We start from the raw sequence: 20,786 nt of genomic DNA on the forward strand, positions 1-20,786 counted from the left end.
ACAGTTAGAATATAATGGACTTGCAACAATGAGCAGTGATTAGGAGTCAGGGTGTTCTGGCATCAAATACAAAATCGAATAATTAACCGTGAAGATTGAAAACAGTATGTGCATCTGTCCAAAGTGTTAAAAACGCCTTGTTAACAAATTATCAAGAACTAGTACTGAATACATATCACATAGCTCCGAATAAGGCAAGAAAGAATATTGTGCAGAGCATTTTCAATTTTTTTCCTTAAAACAGTTAAAGGTAAAAATTTGTTTATAAGGCCAAGTTAAAAGGCTGTATTTAAGGCCTATATCTGAGAGGAAGGAAAATTCACTCCTGTCCATAAAATTACCAAAGAACTGAAAATCACAAAATTATTTTTAGTTTATATATTACTTTTAGTTTGAAATACCCTCAGTAGCGCTAGTTTACCCTACACTCAATACTTTCAGAACCAATCTACTAATCAGCATTTTCTGCCAGTAGGTATTCAGTATTGTTGCAAAAAACTCTATTAACTGATACTTACTCTCTCTCTATAAAGAACATACACATGACACGGTCCAGGCTATATACAAGAATATGTACATGATGAAATAAATCTTTCTAGACTGTGAGGATATCCTGATAGGATAGTGCTGCTATATATTCCTTTGCCACTCCTAAAACATAAAAATGATAATATTCTTCTGTTTGTAAGCTTCCTTTATATTTTATATAGACTACTGTGAAAAGTATTAAGGCTTTTTTTTTCATTAAAACGTGGCATGTGACCCACACATCAACTGTGTACAGGGAATAATTTGTTACTCAGTGAGAGATCCATTATAGCTTCTCTCATTAGTTAAATAACCTTGGTATTTAAATATCCACATGAAATTATATTAAGATCTGTCCTGCTCCAATTAAATAATCTTTGTGTTTCATGTGTCAAATGAATTACATTTACTAAAAATTTTCAGGAAGTTTACAAGTATCTCTATAATTGATCTAAGAATCATTATTTTAACTTTTAGTTGAAAATAAGGAGGCATCACATAGGCATTCCCATCAGTCTTAAAAGGTAAATTGATTATAGAAAATTGTGCTTATTTCTTTGTGACTTTTACATTGCTCAGTCTCTGTCTGATAATATAACTGTCTCTACTCTTTTTTTCCAAACTGAGGTAGACACGAAGTGGGAACTCAGAGGAGAAGACGATGGAGAGCTTTCCTTTCGTGTTTACCACAAAAAAGACAGAAGTGAGCTGAGAGAACAAACACGCATATTGAGCAATAAACAGAAGGGATGCATTGGTGGGCGCATCGCCCCCATGGAAGGTCCTGACGCCTTCGGGACCCAGCGGGGGCTGGACGGAGATGCCCATCAGAAGAGCAGTTTCTCTTCTGGATTAAACTTTATTATTGAGAATTCAGGAAAAGAAATGTTTACTATGTGAGTAGTGCTGGGCTAGATCGCTTAAAAAGTTATTGTAAAGTTTTAGATCATTAGTAAGCTAAGTTTTAAAAAAATTCAAAAGCTAAACTTTTCAGATACTCTATGATGTTTCCTGTCATCAGTGTGGATGAATAGATGTTGATAATATTGAAAGCCTGAAACAGACAAAAATGGTATGTTAATTGAATAATTCTGAACAAACCTAAATCAACTTTCCTAAGATCAGTAAAATCACAGGATGTTGAAGTTGGAAAGATCCCCTAGGCAACATCCCTGCCAAGCAGTGAGCCAGGGAGAAAGGGTGGCTATTTCCAGGGCGGCCCACCCCACATGTGGGAGGCACGAGAGGAGGAAAAAGAACTGGACGGGACCCGTAGGTAGAGGGTTGAAGTGGAGTTTCCCTGCGCTACATCATGTCCTCTTGCATCTGCCCAGAACATCCGTATGAGGTGGTGATATCAGCATTTTACGAGGGAGAAATCAGGTCCAGAGAAGGTCAGTGAAGAGCCAAGGTAGCAGCGTAATATCTTTCAGGATAGCCGACCTCTGGAGAAAATAAAGGGGGCGGGGCTGGACGATACTGTGGTTAATTGGATGAATGAATTGCTAACATGACTAAACTCAGCACTTTTGGATGACTGGCTAGACTGCATCTCTGAGAGAGCTTTCTAGTGGTATGTTGTAACACCTGGACCTCCGCTCTGTTTTACTCAGTATCAACAGTGGATTGAATGAAGATACAGGATGCACGGTTATCAACTGATATGGAGATAAAGTTGTAACAGAGAGCAACTGTACTAAATAGCAGAACTGGAAATCAAAAACCCTCAAAAAGATCAAATTCAGCTAAAGAAAGAAGTCTTACATGTGGGTACCGATGACCAACTTTACAGGTAGGTATAGGACAGGCGATGGCCGAGCTTATGAAACAGACCTGACGGTTGTTGTACTTGAAACTTACATCCGTATGTTGGTGACGTGGTTACTTGCAGGGCCAGGCTGAATCAAGGGAAATACAGGGATAGAGAAGATGTTGCCCCTGCTGCCCTTCCTGGCTCTGGGTACCCTCCCCATGGATGTACTGCTCGCTAAGAGATGGGGCCTGGCTTCCACAGGACAGGCGTTACAGCATCCTCCTGGAGTCCGTGTAAGTCCTGCCCATTCCCAGCTGTGCTGTCGTGACCTCTTGCAGTTGGAAAGCAGAGTTTTAGTCACATAAACAGGATCCTTGCAAACTCACAGCCCACCTCTAAGTCCTCTCTTCCACCCTGTCTCTGTTCCTTGATGGAGGAGAAAAGTTTAGTGGGATGCTAAAAAGGGGCCAGGGGAGGCGAGGCAGAGGGGAGAAAGAGAGAGAAAGAAAGAATAAATACACATGGATATGCACATGTGTGTGTGCACCTGAGGGTGGGGGAGGTCAGCTGACAGACTTCCAAGGCTCACGCCACAGTGACAAGTGGATATTGTCCCCCAGCCCTTATGGTGTGCCCTGTGGCCACCCTAGACTGAATAAGCACAATGTCAGTAAAATGGTTATATTAAAATACCAACTTCACCAGGTTGATGAGAAGATTAAATGAGATAACAAATGCAAAAACATCTAGCCCTGCATCTGACAATTACAGGTACAATAGGTGCTTCTCCTCAACCAAAGATGCCTCTTACAAATAGAAACAAAGTGAAAAGAAAATGAGATCAATGAATGGCAGGTCACTAGTTTCGAGTTAAAGGCTTAGTCACACATTACCCTTCCTCCTCAGCAAATGACCTTGTGAATTTGGGGAAATTGGCAAACTTCTTATAGGTAGAAAAGTGATAAAGTGGGGGTAATGGGGAAGGAAGCGAACCAAAGACATAGAAAAGTGCTGCCCGTTGGATTCCAGCTGTTGGGAAGCTGGACCACCCAACAATCTGTAGAGGCACCAACGTGTGCATTTGAGTGATTCCTGTCATCAGTGTCTGGCAGTCTGAGGGTAGGACTTCAGAATGTGGATGCAGCTCTTGCTCTGAGGTCAGGGCTCTGCAGTGACCGCCAGAGCATCCACAGTGCACAAGCGGGTGGGCTGTGAGCGTGATAACAGAAGGGAGTCGCCCAGGCAACGGGGGCAGAAGAGAAACCTTGTCTCTCCTGTCTACAGCCTCTTCAATGCACCCCTGCCAGAGTAATCTTTCCAAAGCACCAACTTTATTTCATGGTTAACCTGCTTAAAAACCGCACTGGGTCCTAGTGCTTAGAAAAATCTTAAACTCCTTGGCTGGAGATTCCAGGCCCTCCATAATCTTGTTTTGCTAATTTGTAACTCGGTCATTTCCACGCCCATGCTCCCGAGGCCAGACTAATTTCAAAGCTGGTCCCTAAAATTCGATTCCTTTTTTAATCGTAGTATTTTGCTAATGGTTCTCCACTACCCCTTTCCCCACTAGCACACTCTCCTCCCTCCCCTCTGTTCAATTCTTGTGGAAGCCCATGTGGTATTCTGCAATTGCTACAGCACTCAGTTACCATATATTGAAACAAAAAAAACCAACAAAACCTGTTCAGTCCGGGCCTTTAGCACTGACTCTCATTCTGAATTAGTTTTATACTGTGAACCAATAGACAGATTAGGACCATGCCTTCTAATCCTGTGTATCACCCCCTACCCCCCACAATGTGCCTAGTACAGCCCTTGGACATAGTGGTAGCTCAATAGTTAAATGAAGGTGAATGAAGTTACCTGGCAAATTCAACAGGAAAAAAAAAATTCACTTAAGCCAGTTATTTGACTGAATTGACCAAGAAATGAAGTCAAAGTAATTGATCTGGTGGTCCCAACAGACAAAGTCTAATTCTGCATGTAGTTATCTTGAAAGTCAAAAGTGCACTGGGTGTGTGATATATTTTAATGTGCGATTCTAACTGAACAAGGAAGGGTCATACTATCAGAGGCTTGAAATTAAAGGGGATGTCTGCCTTATTCTGCAATCTGTATGTAAACACAGAACTCACTCTTTTCACCTGATCCTGCTTATCTGGCTGTTATGCAGATCATTTGTTACATAGGTTTATAGGGTGGGTCTTTGTTTCAGTCTTTATTCTGAAAAATATGATATGACACACTCTCTGTTTTACTCAGCATTTCAGTATACACATCCAATATGAAATACCAGAGATGATAGATATTATAAATAAAAACCATGAATAGAAAAATAGTCCACTCAGGCCAAGCTCAATCCCTACTTGACTGCTCATTTAACCCTGTTCTAACCCTTACTCCATGGCAGTAAAAGCTTTTTAAAACTTACATGTAAGACCACCTCAGTTAAATGTCACTGTCTACAATTGTCAGACTTCACCCATCTGTCAAATTATGGAATGCCATAAGGGAATATTCGGCGGGGGGGGGGGGGGAGGCGGGAAACACAACTTTCATAGAATAACCTGCAAATCATAGTCAACACAATTATGGACTGAATGCTTGTGTCTCCCTAAAATTCATATGTTGAAGCCCTAAGCCTCAATGTGATGGTATATGGAGACAGGCCTCTAGGAGATAATTAGAGTTAGATAAGGCTACGAAGGTGGGGCCCTTGTGATGGGATTAGTGCCCTTATGAGAGACACCAGAGAGCTTGCTCTACCTCTCTCTTCCAATCTTGGTCACAAAGAAGTCAAGTCAGGACACAGCAAGATGGCGGAGCCTACAAGCCAGGAGAACAGACCTCAGAATGAGGTCTTACCAGCACCTTGACCTTGAACTTCCCAGCCTCCAGGACTGTGAAAAATAAATGTCCGTTGTTTAAGTAGCCCAGTCTGTGGTGCTTTGTTATGGCAGCCCAAGCGAACTAAGACAAACAGTAACAGGGCATTGAAAACACTCCCCATCTAAAACAAAGACTAAAATTATTTTGAAAATATATAATTACGTATCATCTGGGAATTCCATTCTACCTCTCCCTGGTAAAATAGGTGTGTTAACAATTGTCTTTAACGTAATAGGGAATCAGCAATTCCTCTTTTTCATGTGGGACCTAAATCTGATAAGTCACAGGTGGCATTAATTTCCTAAACTCAAAGGTGGCAATTCCTCCAAGTGCATATCTTTTAGACCTATTTTCTATATATTGTATACATTTACAATGAATAAAATGTATGCCAACATGATTTAGTTAAATGGTTTCCTCCAATTATAAACTTTCTATTAAAAATAAATGTCATGTGAATAGGAAAAATAATTTAAATATTGAAGCCTAAAGCACCTTAGTGTTTGTATGATGTGATCTTTACTCTCTGGCTCTCAAATCTAAAAAATATGATTGAGATCTGAGTTAAAATGTCAATTCTTTTTTCTCCAACTCTATTTTATATTGTCCAGAAAGACTCTTTCCAACACATAAGGCTTATCTATGTTATCAGAGCATGTGTGGTTTCCCATGACTGTATGTTTCTCCCTTAAAGTTTGGCAACTGTGAATATTCCAGAAAAGCAATGGACTTTGTGTAGTTCAGTCACATCCCTCAGTCACAGCAGTATGAGGTGAGAGTCTGGCACCTTCAGCAGCTGGGCCGGCCCTGCTCTGCTGTTCTCTTTCACAGTAAAGGTCTGCAACATGAACTAGGAAAATGGAATCAGAATCACAGACCACAACACATACAAAGGCACAAGGATTCTTCTGTGCTTTTACATTAAAAAAAAAGTAGGATTTTCTACTGTTTCTAACATTTTATCCATATGTCCATAACCATGCTGATCTAAAAAGCCATGGATTTTTAAAAAAGATAATACTGCATACATTTCTATTATTTTCACAATCAGCCGGGGATGACTTAACCTATGATTTCAACTAAGTGCAACCTTCCATTTTCAATTAAACAGTCCATCATGAATAAACAGCCCATAATCATTAACCTAAAAATTCCTCACGTAAAATTCTACCTGTGGATCTCTCATCATATAAAGGGTGACATAACCATGCGGTATGGAAGCAGCAAAATGGGAGTCGGGAGACCTAAGTGATAGTCTTAGCTCTCACAGGACTAGTGTAACCTCAGACAAGTTGTTTAATCGTTACAACTTATTTTTACTTAATACCATATCAAGGGCACTGGATTGCATGCTGTTGAAGAAGATTTTTGTCTCTAAAATTCTAGGACTTTATTAAATATTTATTGTAAATAACAATGCAAATCATGTAACAGGTGTTTGAATACATAAGAATAAACACATAGTATCGAAACATGGCCCAAGCTGTCAAGGAGTTTACTGATATTTAAATGGGCTTCTAATTTCCAGAAGGCACAAAATTCTTGATGAAAATGATTTCATTAAATAGATTTTAAAAATCTAAAAATTCTGAGTTGACCTCTTTTAGGTCCTTTTAATAGGTCGTTTTGAATTTAGTACTCTGTTGGTCTTTAATTCTCTGGGTATAAGATTTCAAATGCTGAACCGGTTTGCAGGGCAGAAGTGGAGACAGATGTAGAGAACAAATGTATGGACATCAAGGGGGAAAAACCGCGGTGGGGTGGGGATGGTGGTGTGCTGAATTGGGTGATTGGGATTGACATGTATACACTGATGTGTATAAAATTGATGACTGATTAAAAAAAAAAAGATCATAAAGTGTGGCTATAATTATCATTTGCATCACCATCACCAGCTCCTTTGAGAAGGAGCCTAAAAAAAAAAAAGATTTCAAATGCAAGATGGCACAGGGGTGGGAGCATGGCTTTTGGTGTCAGTAAGACCTGGGTTTGAACCTCACCTTTTCCTGGACAAGAGAAAGCACCTGTCTCAGTTTCGTTTTATAATCTTTTATAGTCATTTTTACACTCTTTTAATAAAGAAAAAGGTAAAACCAATCTTCTCTTTGAACCCAATTCTATTCCCCAGAGATAATAAGTAAGGCAATTATGTTCAAGTTTTTGATGGGAGCATCCCAGGGTTTAATTTCTGCAAGACATTCATAAATAAAATTAGCTAAAAACAATGTTTACTTTCATGTCCCTATGTGTGCAGCTGCTCCTCTGCCTCTTTGGGGCGTGCCTGGGCTTTCCCCATCTGTCCCTTCGCACGTCGTAGTTATTCTTCCCCACCTCTCCTCACAATCATTCAAAGGAAAGAGTCAAATGAAATTCTCCCTTGGGTACTGTCTGGGTACCCCCCTGTGATTCATCTGCCATGCTCTGAATCTCCATACCTTTTACTCTCCTTCTTTCCTGTAAGATCTTATCTTTCCTGTAAGACTGCAAGTCACGTGAAGGGTCTTTGTTTCATGAAAGTTTGTCACTACATATAGTACCTAACACTGTCCCTTCCACATATTAGCTACTCAATAGATGCTTGCTTAGTTAATAAACATAGTTTAAAATTGGGCAAGATGTTTGAAAACACTGGAAAACAGCTGGTTTTATTTTGATTCCAAAGATGTAAAATTCTAAGTCATATTTCTAAAATAAGAACATTATTAATTCTGGGAAAATGCTCTATTGGTCTTGAGCCATATATAGTTTTTCAGAAGGCCTCTCAGGAGTCATCTCTGACAGAGGATGTCAACACAGGGGAGAGAGGGAAAGAGAGAAACTCTGCTATCACATGTATTCCTCAGAACTAGAGAGCAACCTGAGCGAGCTGCCCTGCCTTGAACCCCCTCCTTCATAAACTCACAAGAATTGAAATAAAGAAGGAAACACTGCTTATGTTTTTTTCCTTTTAAAAAGCACAAGCCTAACATGAAAGCTTCTTCATAAAGCAAGCTTAAGACCACAGTCAGGAGCAAGGCGGGCAAGCGGTGCTATCGTGTGCACAGGGAATCAGGCACAGAAGGGTGGCCCCGCAGGCACCACGAGGGTAAGATCCACAGTCGCCCTGCTGCTCTATTTCACCCCATCTCAGTCCTTCTGCAGCCTGTACCAAGTGTGTCGTGGATGTAACGGGTCATTTTCAATCTAAATCTTGTTATAGATTAATCAGCAAACATTTTCTTGCTTATTATACAATTTATCATGATGAAAATTACATTGGACTCCTCAAGGCTACACGCTGATACATTCATTTATTCAGAGCTGTGTGTAGAGAGTTATACTAATCTTCATGACAGAAAAGGATGTAATAGCAAGATTTAAATTACCTACTGAAAGCTAAAGTATTGGTGTCTGTGGACATACTCCATGTAGATAAAACACAGCACATCTTTATGTTTGCTGATATAAGCTTCATGTGAACTTATTTAAACACAAAATAAAACAAAATATTAGATGGTTAGTCTAAAATAGAAACCCATTACTTCTCCCAGGCAACAAAACAAGACTGCGTACTATTGAAATTGTGTTTGATCAGATTTGAAAATAGGCTATAAAATTAGGTCAAAGTAAAATTCTGGACAATCAAAAATATTAAAGGCTTCTCAAGGTAACCAGGAGAGCTGAGGTAAAAGAAGCCACTCTGTTGACTCCTTGGAGCGTGTCCATGGCAGTTGCAGCCAAGGGGAGGGTAAAAGGTTGAAAATACGTTCCAGGCTTTGCACAAAGGCCAGCTGCCTCTTACGACTGCTGCCAACTCATGGGCTCACATTCCCTCCTAATCCTTTAAGTCAATCGAGAACCTTCAGGTCACCTGTATCCATCCAGAAACTATCCTGATTGTCACTACGTGGAAGTGTTTATTCTAGAAACGGGCATCTCTTCCATCTGTTGAACACTAGGACAATGACGATGGCATCACCATCCATACCCCACCCCCCCATAGAGGTAACATCCATTCAATCTCTTAACGTGTGCTAAGTGCTCTTCTAAGCACCTGGCAAATATAAACTCACTTAACATCAATCTTATGAAGTAGGTATTCAATTAGCCCCAACTTGTAAATGGAACTGAGGTGAGAGGTGAAGTAATTTACTGAAGGGTGTATAGCTTGGGAGACACCGAAGTGAAGTTTAGGAAGCGTGGCAGTATGAAGCAGGTGAAGGGGGAGGACAGCTGCTTAGGTTTGAAACGAATACCCTTCCCCTACCAGTCAGTCTTGGGACTTTGGGCTGGGGGTGCCCAATCTGTGGACAAAGTCACAGCATTCCAGTCTAGCCTTCAGTTGTTTTTCTGGTCTCCACTTCTGAGCATAGAGCAGCAGCAGAAAGATGACAGGCCCAAAGTACACTAGAATATAAGGCAACTGTGGGATATGAGAGAGGCAACCATGAAGAAAAGGGCAGAGAACTCTAGTTTTTTAAAAGGCTAGCAATGATAAGCATGAAATGCCATTCACTGAAAAAATCAAAGAGGTGATAACACTTACAGGCAGACCTCAAACATACTGTAGGTTCGGTTCCAGAGCAACGCAATAAAGCGAGTATCACAATAAAGCGATGCACACGAATTTTTTAGCTTCCCAGTAAACATATAAAAAGTATGTGTATACTATACTGTAGTCTATTAAGTGTGCAATATCATTAAGTATTTTTACAATGTACATACCTTAATTAAAAAATACTTTCTTGCTAAAAAAGGCACAATAGTTACAAAAATGACATCAAAGATCACTGACTACAGATAACATAACAAATATAGTAATAAAAAAGTTTGAAATATTGCTAGAATTACAAAAATGAGACACAGAGTCATGAATGAGCAAATGCTGTTGGAAAAATGGTGCCAACAGACTTGTTCTATGCAGGGTTACCATAACCTTTGATTTGTAAAAAAAAAAATCACAGCATCTGCGAAACGCAATAAAGTGAAGGACAGTAAAACGAGGTCTGCCTGTACATTGACAGAGGCATCATGGGACAGTTCCAGAATTCCTACCACTAGGAATTCACCCTCGCTAGGATGACTATACGAAAAAAGCAACAACAAAACCAGAAGATAAATGTTGGCGAGGATGCAGACAATTCCTACATTGCCGGTAGGAATATAAAATGGTGCAGCTGCTGTGGAAAACAGTTCGGTGGTTCCTCAATAGGTTAAACACAGAATTACCACATGACCCAGCAATTCCACTTTTAGGTATCTACCTCAGAGAAATGAAAACCAGGTGTTCAAACAAAGTGGAAACAACCCACATGTCCATCAACAGATGAACAGGTAAATAAAATGTGGTATATCCATAGAATGGAATAGTGTTCAACTATAAAGAGAAACAAAGTACTGAAAAATGCTGCAACATGAAGGAACCTTGGAATCATTATGCTAAGTGAAAGAAGTCAGACACAAAAGGCCACATACTGTATAATTCCATTTATATGAAATATTCAGAATAGGCAAATTCACAGAGACAGAAAGCAGATTATTGATTGTCAGGGGACAGTGGGAGGGGAGAATGGAAAGGGACTGCTCAATGGGTATGGAGTTTCCATTTGGTGTGACTGCTGCTGGGAACTAGGTAGTGGTGATGGCTGCATAACTGTGAATGCAGAGAATGCTGCTGAACTGCATCCTTTAACAGGGATACAGTAGTAAATTTCCTGTTAGATGTGTATTATACCATCAATACAAAACAAGACAAAACAAAAAAGACTCCCTCCAGGAATCAGGAGGCTGGGTTCTCAAGTCAATACTAACCTCTATCACCAGCCCCAGTTTCATTTTAGGAACTGCCTTGGGTCCTCTTCCTATTCCTCTACTCTCATCCCTGCCTCCCTGGACCACTGCAACCTCCTTATGGCTGATCCTCTGCTGTGTGCAAATGAAACCTCAGTAAAGCTGGTTTAAAAATTAACATGAGGGCTTCCCTGGTGGCGCAGTGGTTGAGAATCTGCCTGCCAATGCTGGGGACACGGGTTCGAGCCCTGGTCTGGGAAGATCCCACATGCCGCCAAGCAACTGGGCCCATGAGCCACAATTGCTGAGCCTGCGCGTTTGGAGCCTGTGCTCCGCAACAAGAGAGGCCACAGTAGTGAGAGGCCTGCGCACCGCGATGAAGAGTGGCCCCCACTTGCCGCAACTAGAGAAAGCCCTTGCCCAGAAACGACAACCCAACACAGCCATAAATAAATAAATTAATTAAAAAAAAAAAAATTAACATGAGTGCAAAGGAGTAATTCCCCAAACTGGCCAGGTATTGTATCAGTAAAACATTTTTGAGCAACTATATATATCATTTTCCTTATATGTGATATGTTTATATTATTATTAGTTGATAATATCTCAAGGCACAATAAACATATATTTTAAACTATGCCACGGATAAATCATTAATTGGCTCAAAGCTAAATCCCAATTGTGTTAAAATGACAGAAACATATCTCCCTTTCATTGTCTATTTCCAAAATTTCATATATTGAGATATTTGTCTATTTTTTTCTCCATATGCAATTTATAAAGAGTAATCAATGACCTCTACTAAAACAAAACAAAACAAAACCAATAAAAGCCAAATGAACTGAAATGGAGCGTGTACTTGGCAAGTTGTTTCTCGGCATCAGCACAAAGTTCAAGAAGCCCCATCAGGACAGCAGACACATCCATGTAAGGCTCCCAAACTGTGAAACCACGTCCAATCAGATCAATGGCTGTTCTTCGGATCGTACTGTGTGGAGGAAGTTTGGGGCTTGGTGGCTGCAGCAGAAGAAATGTCAGTGCCTTACCTAAAATTACAAAATAAAAGGCAGAGCAATAAAGTAATTTTACTTTTGTGATGTTTTCTTTGAAGCATATTTTCAAAATATAAACCACTTTGGATTTACTTTAACTGACAAGGGGTTTTGAATAGTAAGACTATAAAAAGATCTCAAGTTTACAGCTTGTTTAGCCATGTACTTTAAAGAGATAAATTAGGCTACAATATTTTATACCATATTCTAAAGTGTTGTAATTACATAATAACTATATTTAAATAAGTATATATAATTTCAAAACATAATAGTGATTCTAAACTTCCAAACAATGTTTCTCCCTACTCAGCATTCTGCAAAATGAAGATGCTTTCAAATAATGTAAGATGGTATTTTTTCATCTTTCTTCTGCACCTAACAGAATTCATACGCGAAATGCTTCATCAATAACACTTCTCATCACAGGCAATGATTATCAACAGGGATGAGGGATGGAGAAGGTAGAATGTGTAGTTTTTAAAAGTCACCACTCCACCCTGCCACCACCCCAGACAAGCATATTTGTTCCTCCACATTCTGGTGTACCAATAGCAGACAATGACGTCAAGTACGTGGTAAATTCTTCACATAAGTTTGTTATGCAATTTTAAAAATAGCTCAATATTACTTCTAAATATGATGAAATGATCTAGATTTTAATTAATATGTATTCCTTTATGTTAAAGATCAAGCTAACCATTTGTATACCTAAGCCAATGGTCATTAAGCTACAAAAGCTCATCTACTTCCAAAGGCATTTTGACATTAAAAAAAACCAAAACACCAGGGATTGTGAAGAACAAATTGCAACTTAGAAGAGGGTTTTTTGTTTGTTTGTTTGTTGAGGGGAAGAAACAAAACAGTTTATAAATCATATTACTGTATAGCATACTAGTTAAAGGGAACAGAGGCTTCAGATTCAAGACAGAGTATTAACTGATTTTATAACTTACTAGGGGGCAGGCTTAGGAAGATACTCAGTGAGCCTCAGCTTCCTTGTCTGTAAAATGGGGATAATAATAGCTATCACTCATGAAGGGCCAGAGTGTTAAATGAATTAAACAATGAAGTGTACTGCCAAGTGCCCTCACTGGCATGTGTTCAGTGAAGGGCAGTCAGGGCTCATTCTGAATAACATGTTGAACTTGTCTGTTTTTAAAATTAAGAACATGGCATATAAACTTTAATTTAATTCACTCAACAAATAAAAGCATTTACTCATTGGCTATGCTATAGCCAATTGTTAAATGAGAATGGATTGAAATGGGGGTGAAGAGAAAGATATTGTAAAGCTGAGACAAGTCTGTGAACGCACTCTCTATACAGTGGTTCTGAATTCCTTCTCAGTCACAGAATCCTTAAAGATTCTAACAGAATGTTTTTAGAAAATAAAAAAAATAAAAAGAATCTGTTGAAAGCCATCAGTCCTTTCCTCAGGAAACTATATACACATACATATCCATCAAATTCTGCAGAAAGATTTCAAGGAGGCCACAGACCTTGGGTTAACAACTCCTGCCGTAAACGAAAAAGGTACACAGATATGGAAAGCCTCCTTGAGAAAAACATCTATAAATTCATACTTCATTCATACATGTATTTGAAAATTTTACTCTCATACTTAGCTATGTAAATATAATATGTAAAGCTCGAAGTTTTGTGGATCATAAAAATATAAACCCCTTGAAAAAAAGAGATCCAATGCTCTATTTTCTGCCAGTACCTATGTGTCTCTTATCACAAGTTATCTTTAAATATAAGCATTTTGGTGCCTTTCCCTTCTCCTCAGCAAGTTTGTTAGCTCCTTGAGGGTAGGAAGTATGTTTCATATAACTCTGCATCTCCCAAACCGCCAAGCACAATGCTTTGCACACATTATGGACCTAAAATGGATAACAGACCTGCCTTTACTGCATGTACACTTCTAACGCAGCTCCTGGCCCCAGTTTGCCAGAAAGATATTTCAAAATGTCAAGAATATCTACCACTTTCCTGTTATTCTTGACATCTAGGAAGTCGTGTGACTCCATATAATATAAGTGCTCTGCAATATGGACCAAGGTGATGAAAAAGCTAAAATTAAGACAATGATAGCACTTCTCTATTAACAGAAAAAAATCTCATGACGGAATTGTATGAATTTTAAGTTTTATCTCTCAGAACTTTTCTTAAACCTTAGGTACCCAATAAAGTATTGGGTATTTTAATCTCTTCAAGATGGAATCTAACTTTGTACAAAGGCACATAGTTACTTATTTTATGTAAGTGCCCCACTACTGCACAATCGGGGAATATTGCCTCACTGAGTAACCAAGGTGGAGAAGGATGCTACCACCTGCCATCATGATTGAGTCCTTCGGAAAAGACTCTCCTGGTGGCAGTGTTAAGAAGTTCAACAAATTGGCCTGATATTCACTCAAGACTTTCCACAATTTGGTCCCAAACTTTCCATCCAAAGATTCATTGAGGAACTGTTTATAGAGTACTGTTATATTGATATTATACTAAATGCTGGGGAAACAAAACGGAACAATACTCAGTTCTTTCACTCAAGAAAATTCACTGTAGCTCAGGATATAGGTGAGCAAACAGGTAATTTGAATATATTATGAGGAGTGTTAGAACATTTATAAGCACAAGGTATCAAGACAGAACCTAAAAGGGGCGCTTAACCCAATCTTAGGGATATAAGAAGGCTTACAGGGAAAGGTGACCTCTATACAAAAACCTAAAGACTAAGTAAAACTTTGTCACTCACAGGAGAGGAGTATGGAAAGAAAACATTCTAGGCAGAGAGAATAGCATGTCTAAAGACCAGCAAATGAGAGAGAACACTACCAGACCAAGGGATTACACATAGTTCAATATGGCTGGAAAGTTCGTCGGTGGAAAGAGAAGGGGTTGGGACGATGGACAAGAGGGAAGAGGAGGAGGTGGATGAAATGTAACAGTGAGACACGCGGCAGGACAGGTCATTAGTGCCTGATCACAAAGGGCCTTATATGCCATGCGAAGAGTTTGTTCATTCTGGTGACAATGGGGAATGATTGGAAAGTTTTAAGCAAATGAGGGGTTTGATTAGATTTTCATTTTAGAAAGATCAACATTTAGGCTGTCGTGATTAGAAAGGGGCAAGACCAACGGGACCTTCAAGATGGAGGAGTTAAGACGTGGAGATCACCTTCTTCCCCACAAATACATCAGAAATACATCTACACGTGGAACAACTGCTACAGGACACCTACTGAACGCTGGCAGAAGACCTCAGACCTCCCAAAAGGCAAGAAACTCCCCACGTACCTGGGTAGGGCAAAAGAAAAAAGAAAAAACAGAGACAAAAGAATAGGGACGGGACCTGCACCAGTGGGAGGCAGCTGTGAAGGAGGAAAGGTTTCCACACACTAGGAAGGCCCTTCGCGGGCGGAGACGGCGGGTGGCGGAGGGGGGAGGCTTCGGAGCCACGGAGGAGAGCGCAGCCACAGGGGTGCGGAGGGCAAAGAGGAGAGATTCCCGCACAGAGGGTCGGTGCCGAGCAGCGCTCACCAGCCCGAGAGGCTTGTCTGCTCACCCGCCGGGGCGGGCGGGGGCTGGGAGCTGAGGCTCCGGCTTCGGAGGTTGGATCCCAGTGAGAGGACTGGGTTTGGCTGCGGGAACACAGCCTGAAGGGGTTAGCGCACCACAGCTAGCCGGGAGGGAGTCTGGGAAAAGGTCTGGACCTGCCAAAGAGGCAAGAAACCATTGTCTCAGGGTGCGCGAGAGGGGGGATTCAGAGCACTGCCTAAACGAGCTCGAGACAGGCACGAGCCGCGGCTACCAGCGCGGACCCCAGAGACGGGCTTGAAATGCTAAGGCTGCTGCCGCCGCCACCAAGAAGCCTGTGTGCGAGCACAGGTCACTATCCACACCTCCCCTCCCGGGAGCCTGTGCAGCCTGCCACTGCCAGGGTCCCGTGATCCAGGGACAACTTCCCTGGGAGAACACACGGCACGCCTCAGGCTGTTGCAACTTTATGCTGGCCACTGCCGCCACAGGCTTGCCCCGCATTCCGTACACCTTCCTCCCCCACCCCCCAACCACGGCCTGAGTGAGCCAGAGCCCCCTAATAAGCTGCCAGTCTAACCACATCCTGTCTGGGTGGGGAACAGATGCCAGAGGGTGACCTACATGCAGAGGCAGGGCCAAACCCAAAGCTGAACCCCAGGAGCTGTGCAAACAAGGAAGAGAAAGGGAAATCTCTCCCAGCAGGCTCAGGAGCAGCGGATTAAAACTCCACAATCAACTTGATGTACCCTGCACCTGTGGAATACCTGAATAGACAACAAGTCATCCCAAAATCGTGGCGGTGGACTTTGGGAGCAATTGTAGACTTGGGGTTTGCTGTCTGCAACTGATTTGTTTCTGATTTTTATGTTTATCTTAGTTTAATCTTTAGCACTTGTTATCATTGGTGGATTTGTTTATTGGTTTGGTTGCTCTCTTCTTTTTTTATAATTATTATTATTTTTTATTTTAATAACTTTTATATTAAAAACTTTTTAAAATTTTATTATTATTCTTTTTCTTTCCTTTTTCCTCCCTTTTCTTCTGAGCTGTGCGGCTGACAGGATCTTGGTGCCCAGGCCTGAGACTCTGAGGTGGGAAAGTCGAGTTCAGGGCATTGGACCAACAGAGACCTCCTGGTCCCATGTAATATCAATCGGTGAGAGCTCTCCCAGAGATCTCCGCCTCAAAGTTAAGACCCAGCTCCATCCAACAGCCAGCAAAATCCAGTGCCGGATGCCCCATGCCAAACAACTAGCAAGACAGAAACACAACCGCACCCATTAGCAGAGAGGCTGCCTAAAATCATACTAGGTTCACAGACATCCCAAAACACACCACCAGATGTGGCCCTGCCCATCAGAAAGAAAAGATCCAGCCCCACCGACCAGAACACAGGCACCAGTCCCCTCCACCAGGAAGCCTACACAAGCCACTGAACCAACCTCACCCACTGGGGGCAGACACCAAAAACAATGGGAACTACAAACCTGCAGCCTGAGAAAAGGAGACCCAAAACACAGTAAGTTAAACAAAATGAGAAGACAGAGAAATATGCAGCAGATGAAGGAGCAAGGTAAAAACCCACCACACCTAACAAATGAAGAGGAAATAGGCAGTCTACCTGAAAAAGAATCCAGAGTAATGATAATAAAGATGATCCAAAATCTTGGAAATAGAATGGAGAAAATAAAAGAAACGTTTAACAAGGACCTAGAAGAACTAAAGAGCAAACAAACAATGATGAACAACACAATAAATGAAATGAAAAATTCTCTAGAAAGAATCAATAGCAGAATAACTGACGCAGAAGAACAGATAAGTGACCTGGAAGATAAAATAGTGGAAATAACTGCCACAGAGCAGAATAAAGAAAAAAGAATGAAAACAATTGAGGACAGTCTCAGAGACCTCTGGGACAACATTAAACACACCAACAATCGAATTATAGGGGTCCCAGAAGAAGAAGAGAAAAAGAAAGGGACTGAGAAAATATTTGAAGAGATTATAGTTGAAAACTTCCCTAACATGGGAAAGGAAATAGTCAATCAAGTCCAGGAAGCACAGAGAGTCCCATACAGGATAAATCCAAGGAGAAACATGCCAAGACACATATTAATCAAACTATCAAAAATTAAATACAAAGAACAAATATTAAAAGCAGCAAGGGAAAAGCAACAAATAACATACAAGGACATCCCCATAAGGTTAACAGCTGATCTTTCAGCAGAAACTCTGCAAGCCAGAAGGGAGTGGCAGGACATATTTAAAGTGATGAAAGGGAAAAACCTACAACCAAGATTACTCTACCCAGCAAGGATCTCATTCAGATTCAACAGAGAAATTAAAACATTTACAGACAAGCAAAAGTTAAGAGAATTCAGCACCACAAAACCAGCTCTACAACAAATGCTAAAGGACCTTCTCTAGGCAGGAAAAACAAGAGAAGGAAAAGACTTACAATAACAAACCCAAAACAATTAAGAAAATGGTAATAGAAACATCGATTCATCGATAACTACCTTAAATGTAAAGGGATTAAATGCTCCAACCAAAAGACACAGACCGGCTGAATGGATGCAAAAACAAGACCCATACTTATGCTGTCTACAAGAGACCCAATTCAGACCTAGGGACACATACAGACTGAAAGTGAGGGGATGGAAAAAGATATTCCATGCAAATGGAAATCAAAAGAAAGCTGCAGCAGCAATTCTCATATCAGACAAATAGACTTTAAAATAAAGCCTATTACAAGAGACAAAGAAGGACACTACATAATGATCAAGGGATCCATCCAAGAAGAAGATATAACAATTGTAAATATTTATGCACCCAACATAGGAACACCTCAATACATAAGGCAAATGCTAACAGCCATAAAAGGGGAAATCGACAGTAACACAATCATAGTAGGGGACTTTAACACCCCATTTTCACCAATGGACAGATCATCCAAAATGAAAATAAATAAGGAAACAAAAGCTTTAAATGACACATTAAACAAGACGGACTTAATTGATATTTATAGGACATTCCATCCAAAAACAGCAGATTACACTTTCTTCTAAATTGCTCATGGAACATTATCTAGGATAAATCATACCTTGGGTTACAAATCAAGCCGTGGTAAATTTAAGAAAACTGAAATCGTATCAAGTATCTTTTCCGACCACAACGCTATGAGACTAGATATCAATTACAGGAAAAATACTGTAAAAAATACAAATACATGGAGGCTAAACAATACACTACTAAATAACCAAGAGGTCACTGAAGAAATCAAAGAGGAAATCAAAAAATACCTAGAAACAAATGACAATGAAAACACAACGACCCAAAACCTATGGGATGCAGCAAAAGCAGTTCTAAGAGGGAAGTTTATAGCAATACAATCCTACCTCAAGAAACAAGAAATATCTCAAATAAACAACCTAACCTTACACCTAAAGCAATTAGAGTAATAAGGACAAAAAAAACCCAAGGTTAGCAGAAGGAAAGAATTCATAAAGATCAGATCAGAAATAAATGAAAAAGAAATGAAGGAACTGATACCAAAGATCAACAAAACTGAAAGCTGATTCTTTGAGAAGATAAACTAAATTGATAAACCATTAGCCAGAGTCATCAAGAAAAAAAGGGAGAAGACTCAAATCAATAGAATTAGAAATGAAAAGGAAGTGTAACACCTGACACTGCAAAACTATAAAGGATCACGAGAGATTACTACAAGCAACTATATGCCAATAAAATGGACAGCCTGGAAGAAATGGACAAATTCTTAGAAAAGCACAACCTTCCAAGACTGAACCAGGAAGAAATATAAAATATAAACAGACCAATCACAAGCACTGAAATTGAAACTGTGATTAAAAATCTTCTAACAAACAAAAGCCCAGGACCAGATGGCTCCACAGGCGAATTCTATCAAACATTTAGAGAAGAGCTAACACCTATCCTTCTCAAACTCTTCCAAAATATAGCAGAGGGAGGAACACTCCCAAACACATTCTACGAGGCCACCATCACCCTGATACCGAAACCAGACAAAGATGCCACAAAAAAAGAAAACTACAGGCCAATATCTCTGATGAACATAGATGCAAAAATCCTCAACAAAATACTAGCAAACAGAATCCAACAGCACATTAAAAGGATCATACACCATGATCAAGTGGGGTTTATCCCAGGAATGCAAGGATTCTTCAATATACAGAAATCAATCAATGTGATAAACCACACTAACAAACTGAAGGATAAAAACCATATGATCATCTCAATCGATGCAGAAAAAGCTTTTGACAAAATTCAACACCCATTTATGATAAAAACCCTCCAGAAAGTAGGCACAGAGGGAACTTACCTCAACATAATAAAGGCCCTATACAGCAAACCCACAGTGAACATCATTCTCGATGGTGAAAAACTGAAAGCATTTCCTCTAAGTACAGGAACAAGACAAGGATGCCCACTCTCACCACTATTATTCAACATAGTTTTGGAAGTTTTAGCCACAGCAGTCAGAGAAGAAAAGGAAATAAAAGGAATCCAAATTGGAAAAGAAGAAGTAAAGCTGTCACTGTCTGCAGATGACATGATACTATCCACAGAGAATCCTAAAGATGCAACCAGAAAAATACTACAGCTAATCAATGAATTTGGTAAAGTAGCAGGATACAAAATTAATGCACAGAAATCTCTTGCATTCCTATACACTAATGATGAAAAATCTGAAAGTGAAATTAAGAAAACACTCCCATTTACCATTGCAACAAAAAGAATAAAATATCTAGGAATAAACCTACCTAAGGAGACAAAAGACCTGTATGCAGAAATAGAAGACACTGATGAAAGAAATTAAAGATGATACAAACAGATGGAGAGATATACCATGTTCTTGGATTGGCAGAATCAACATTGTGAAAATGACTATACTACCCAAAGCAATCTACAGATTCAATGCAATCCCTGTCAAAGTAACAACGGCATTTTTCACAGAACTAGAACACAAAATTTCACAATTTGTATGGAAACACAAAAGACCCTGAATAGCCAAAGAAATCTTGAGAAAGAAAAACAGAGCTGGCGGAATCAGGCTCCCTGAATTCAGACTATCCTACAAAGCTACAGTAATCAAGACAGTATGGTACTGGCACAAAAACAGAAATATAGATCAATGGAACAGGATAGAAAGGCCAGGGATAAACCCATGCACCTATGGTCACCTTATCTTTGATATCTTTGATAAAGGAGGC

At 40.1% G+C, this 20,786-nt stretch overlaps 1 protein-coding gene across 6 annotated transcripts in view; it reads right to left on the reverse strand.

Moving 5' to 3' along the window:
• WDR7 (WD repeat domain 7) overlaps positions 1 to 20,786 on the reverse strand; it is a 366,979-nt gene that overhangs the window by 100,306 nt on the left and 245,887 nt on the right. For all 6 annotated transcript variants that reach the window (XM_082416400.1, XM_082416401.1, XM_082416402.1 and 3 more), the window contains one exon: positions 11,799 to 11,985. In XM_082416400.1, the coding sequence (XP_082272526.1) occupies positions 11,799 to 11,985 (187 nt within the window). The remainder of the gene's footprint in view (positions 1 to 11,798; positions 11,986 to 20,786) is intronic.

This window comes from Balaenoptera physalus (assembly GCF_965194825.1).
Source record: "Balaenoptera physalus genome assembly, chromosome: 12".
Classification (NCBI taxonomy): Eukaryota; Metazoa; Chordata; class Mammalia; order Artiodactyla; family Balaenopteridae; genus Balaenoptera; species Balaenoptera physalus.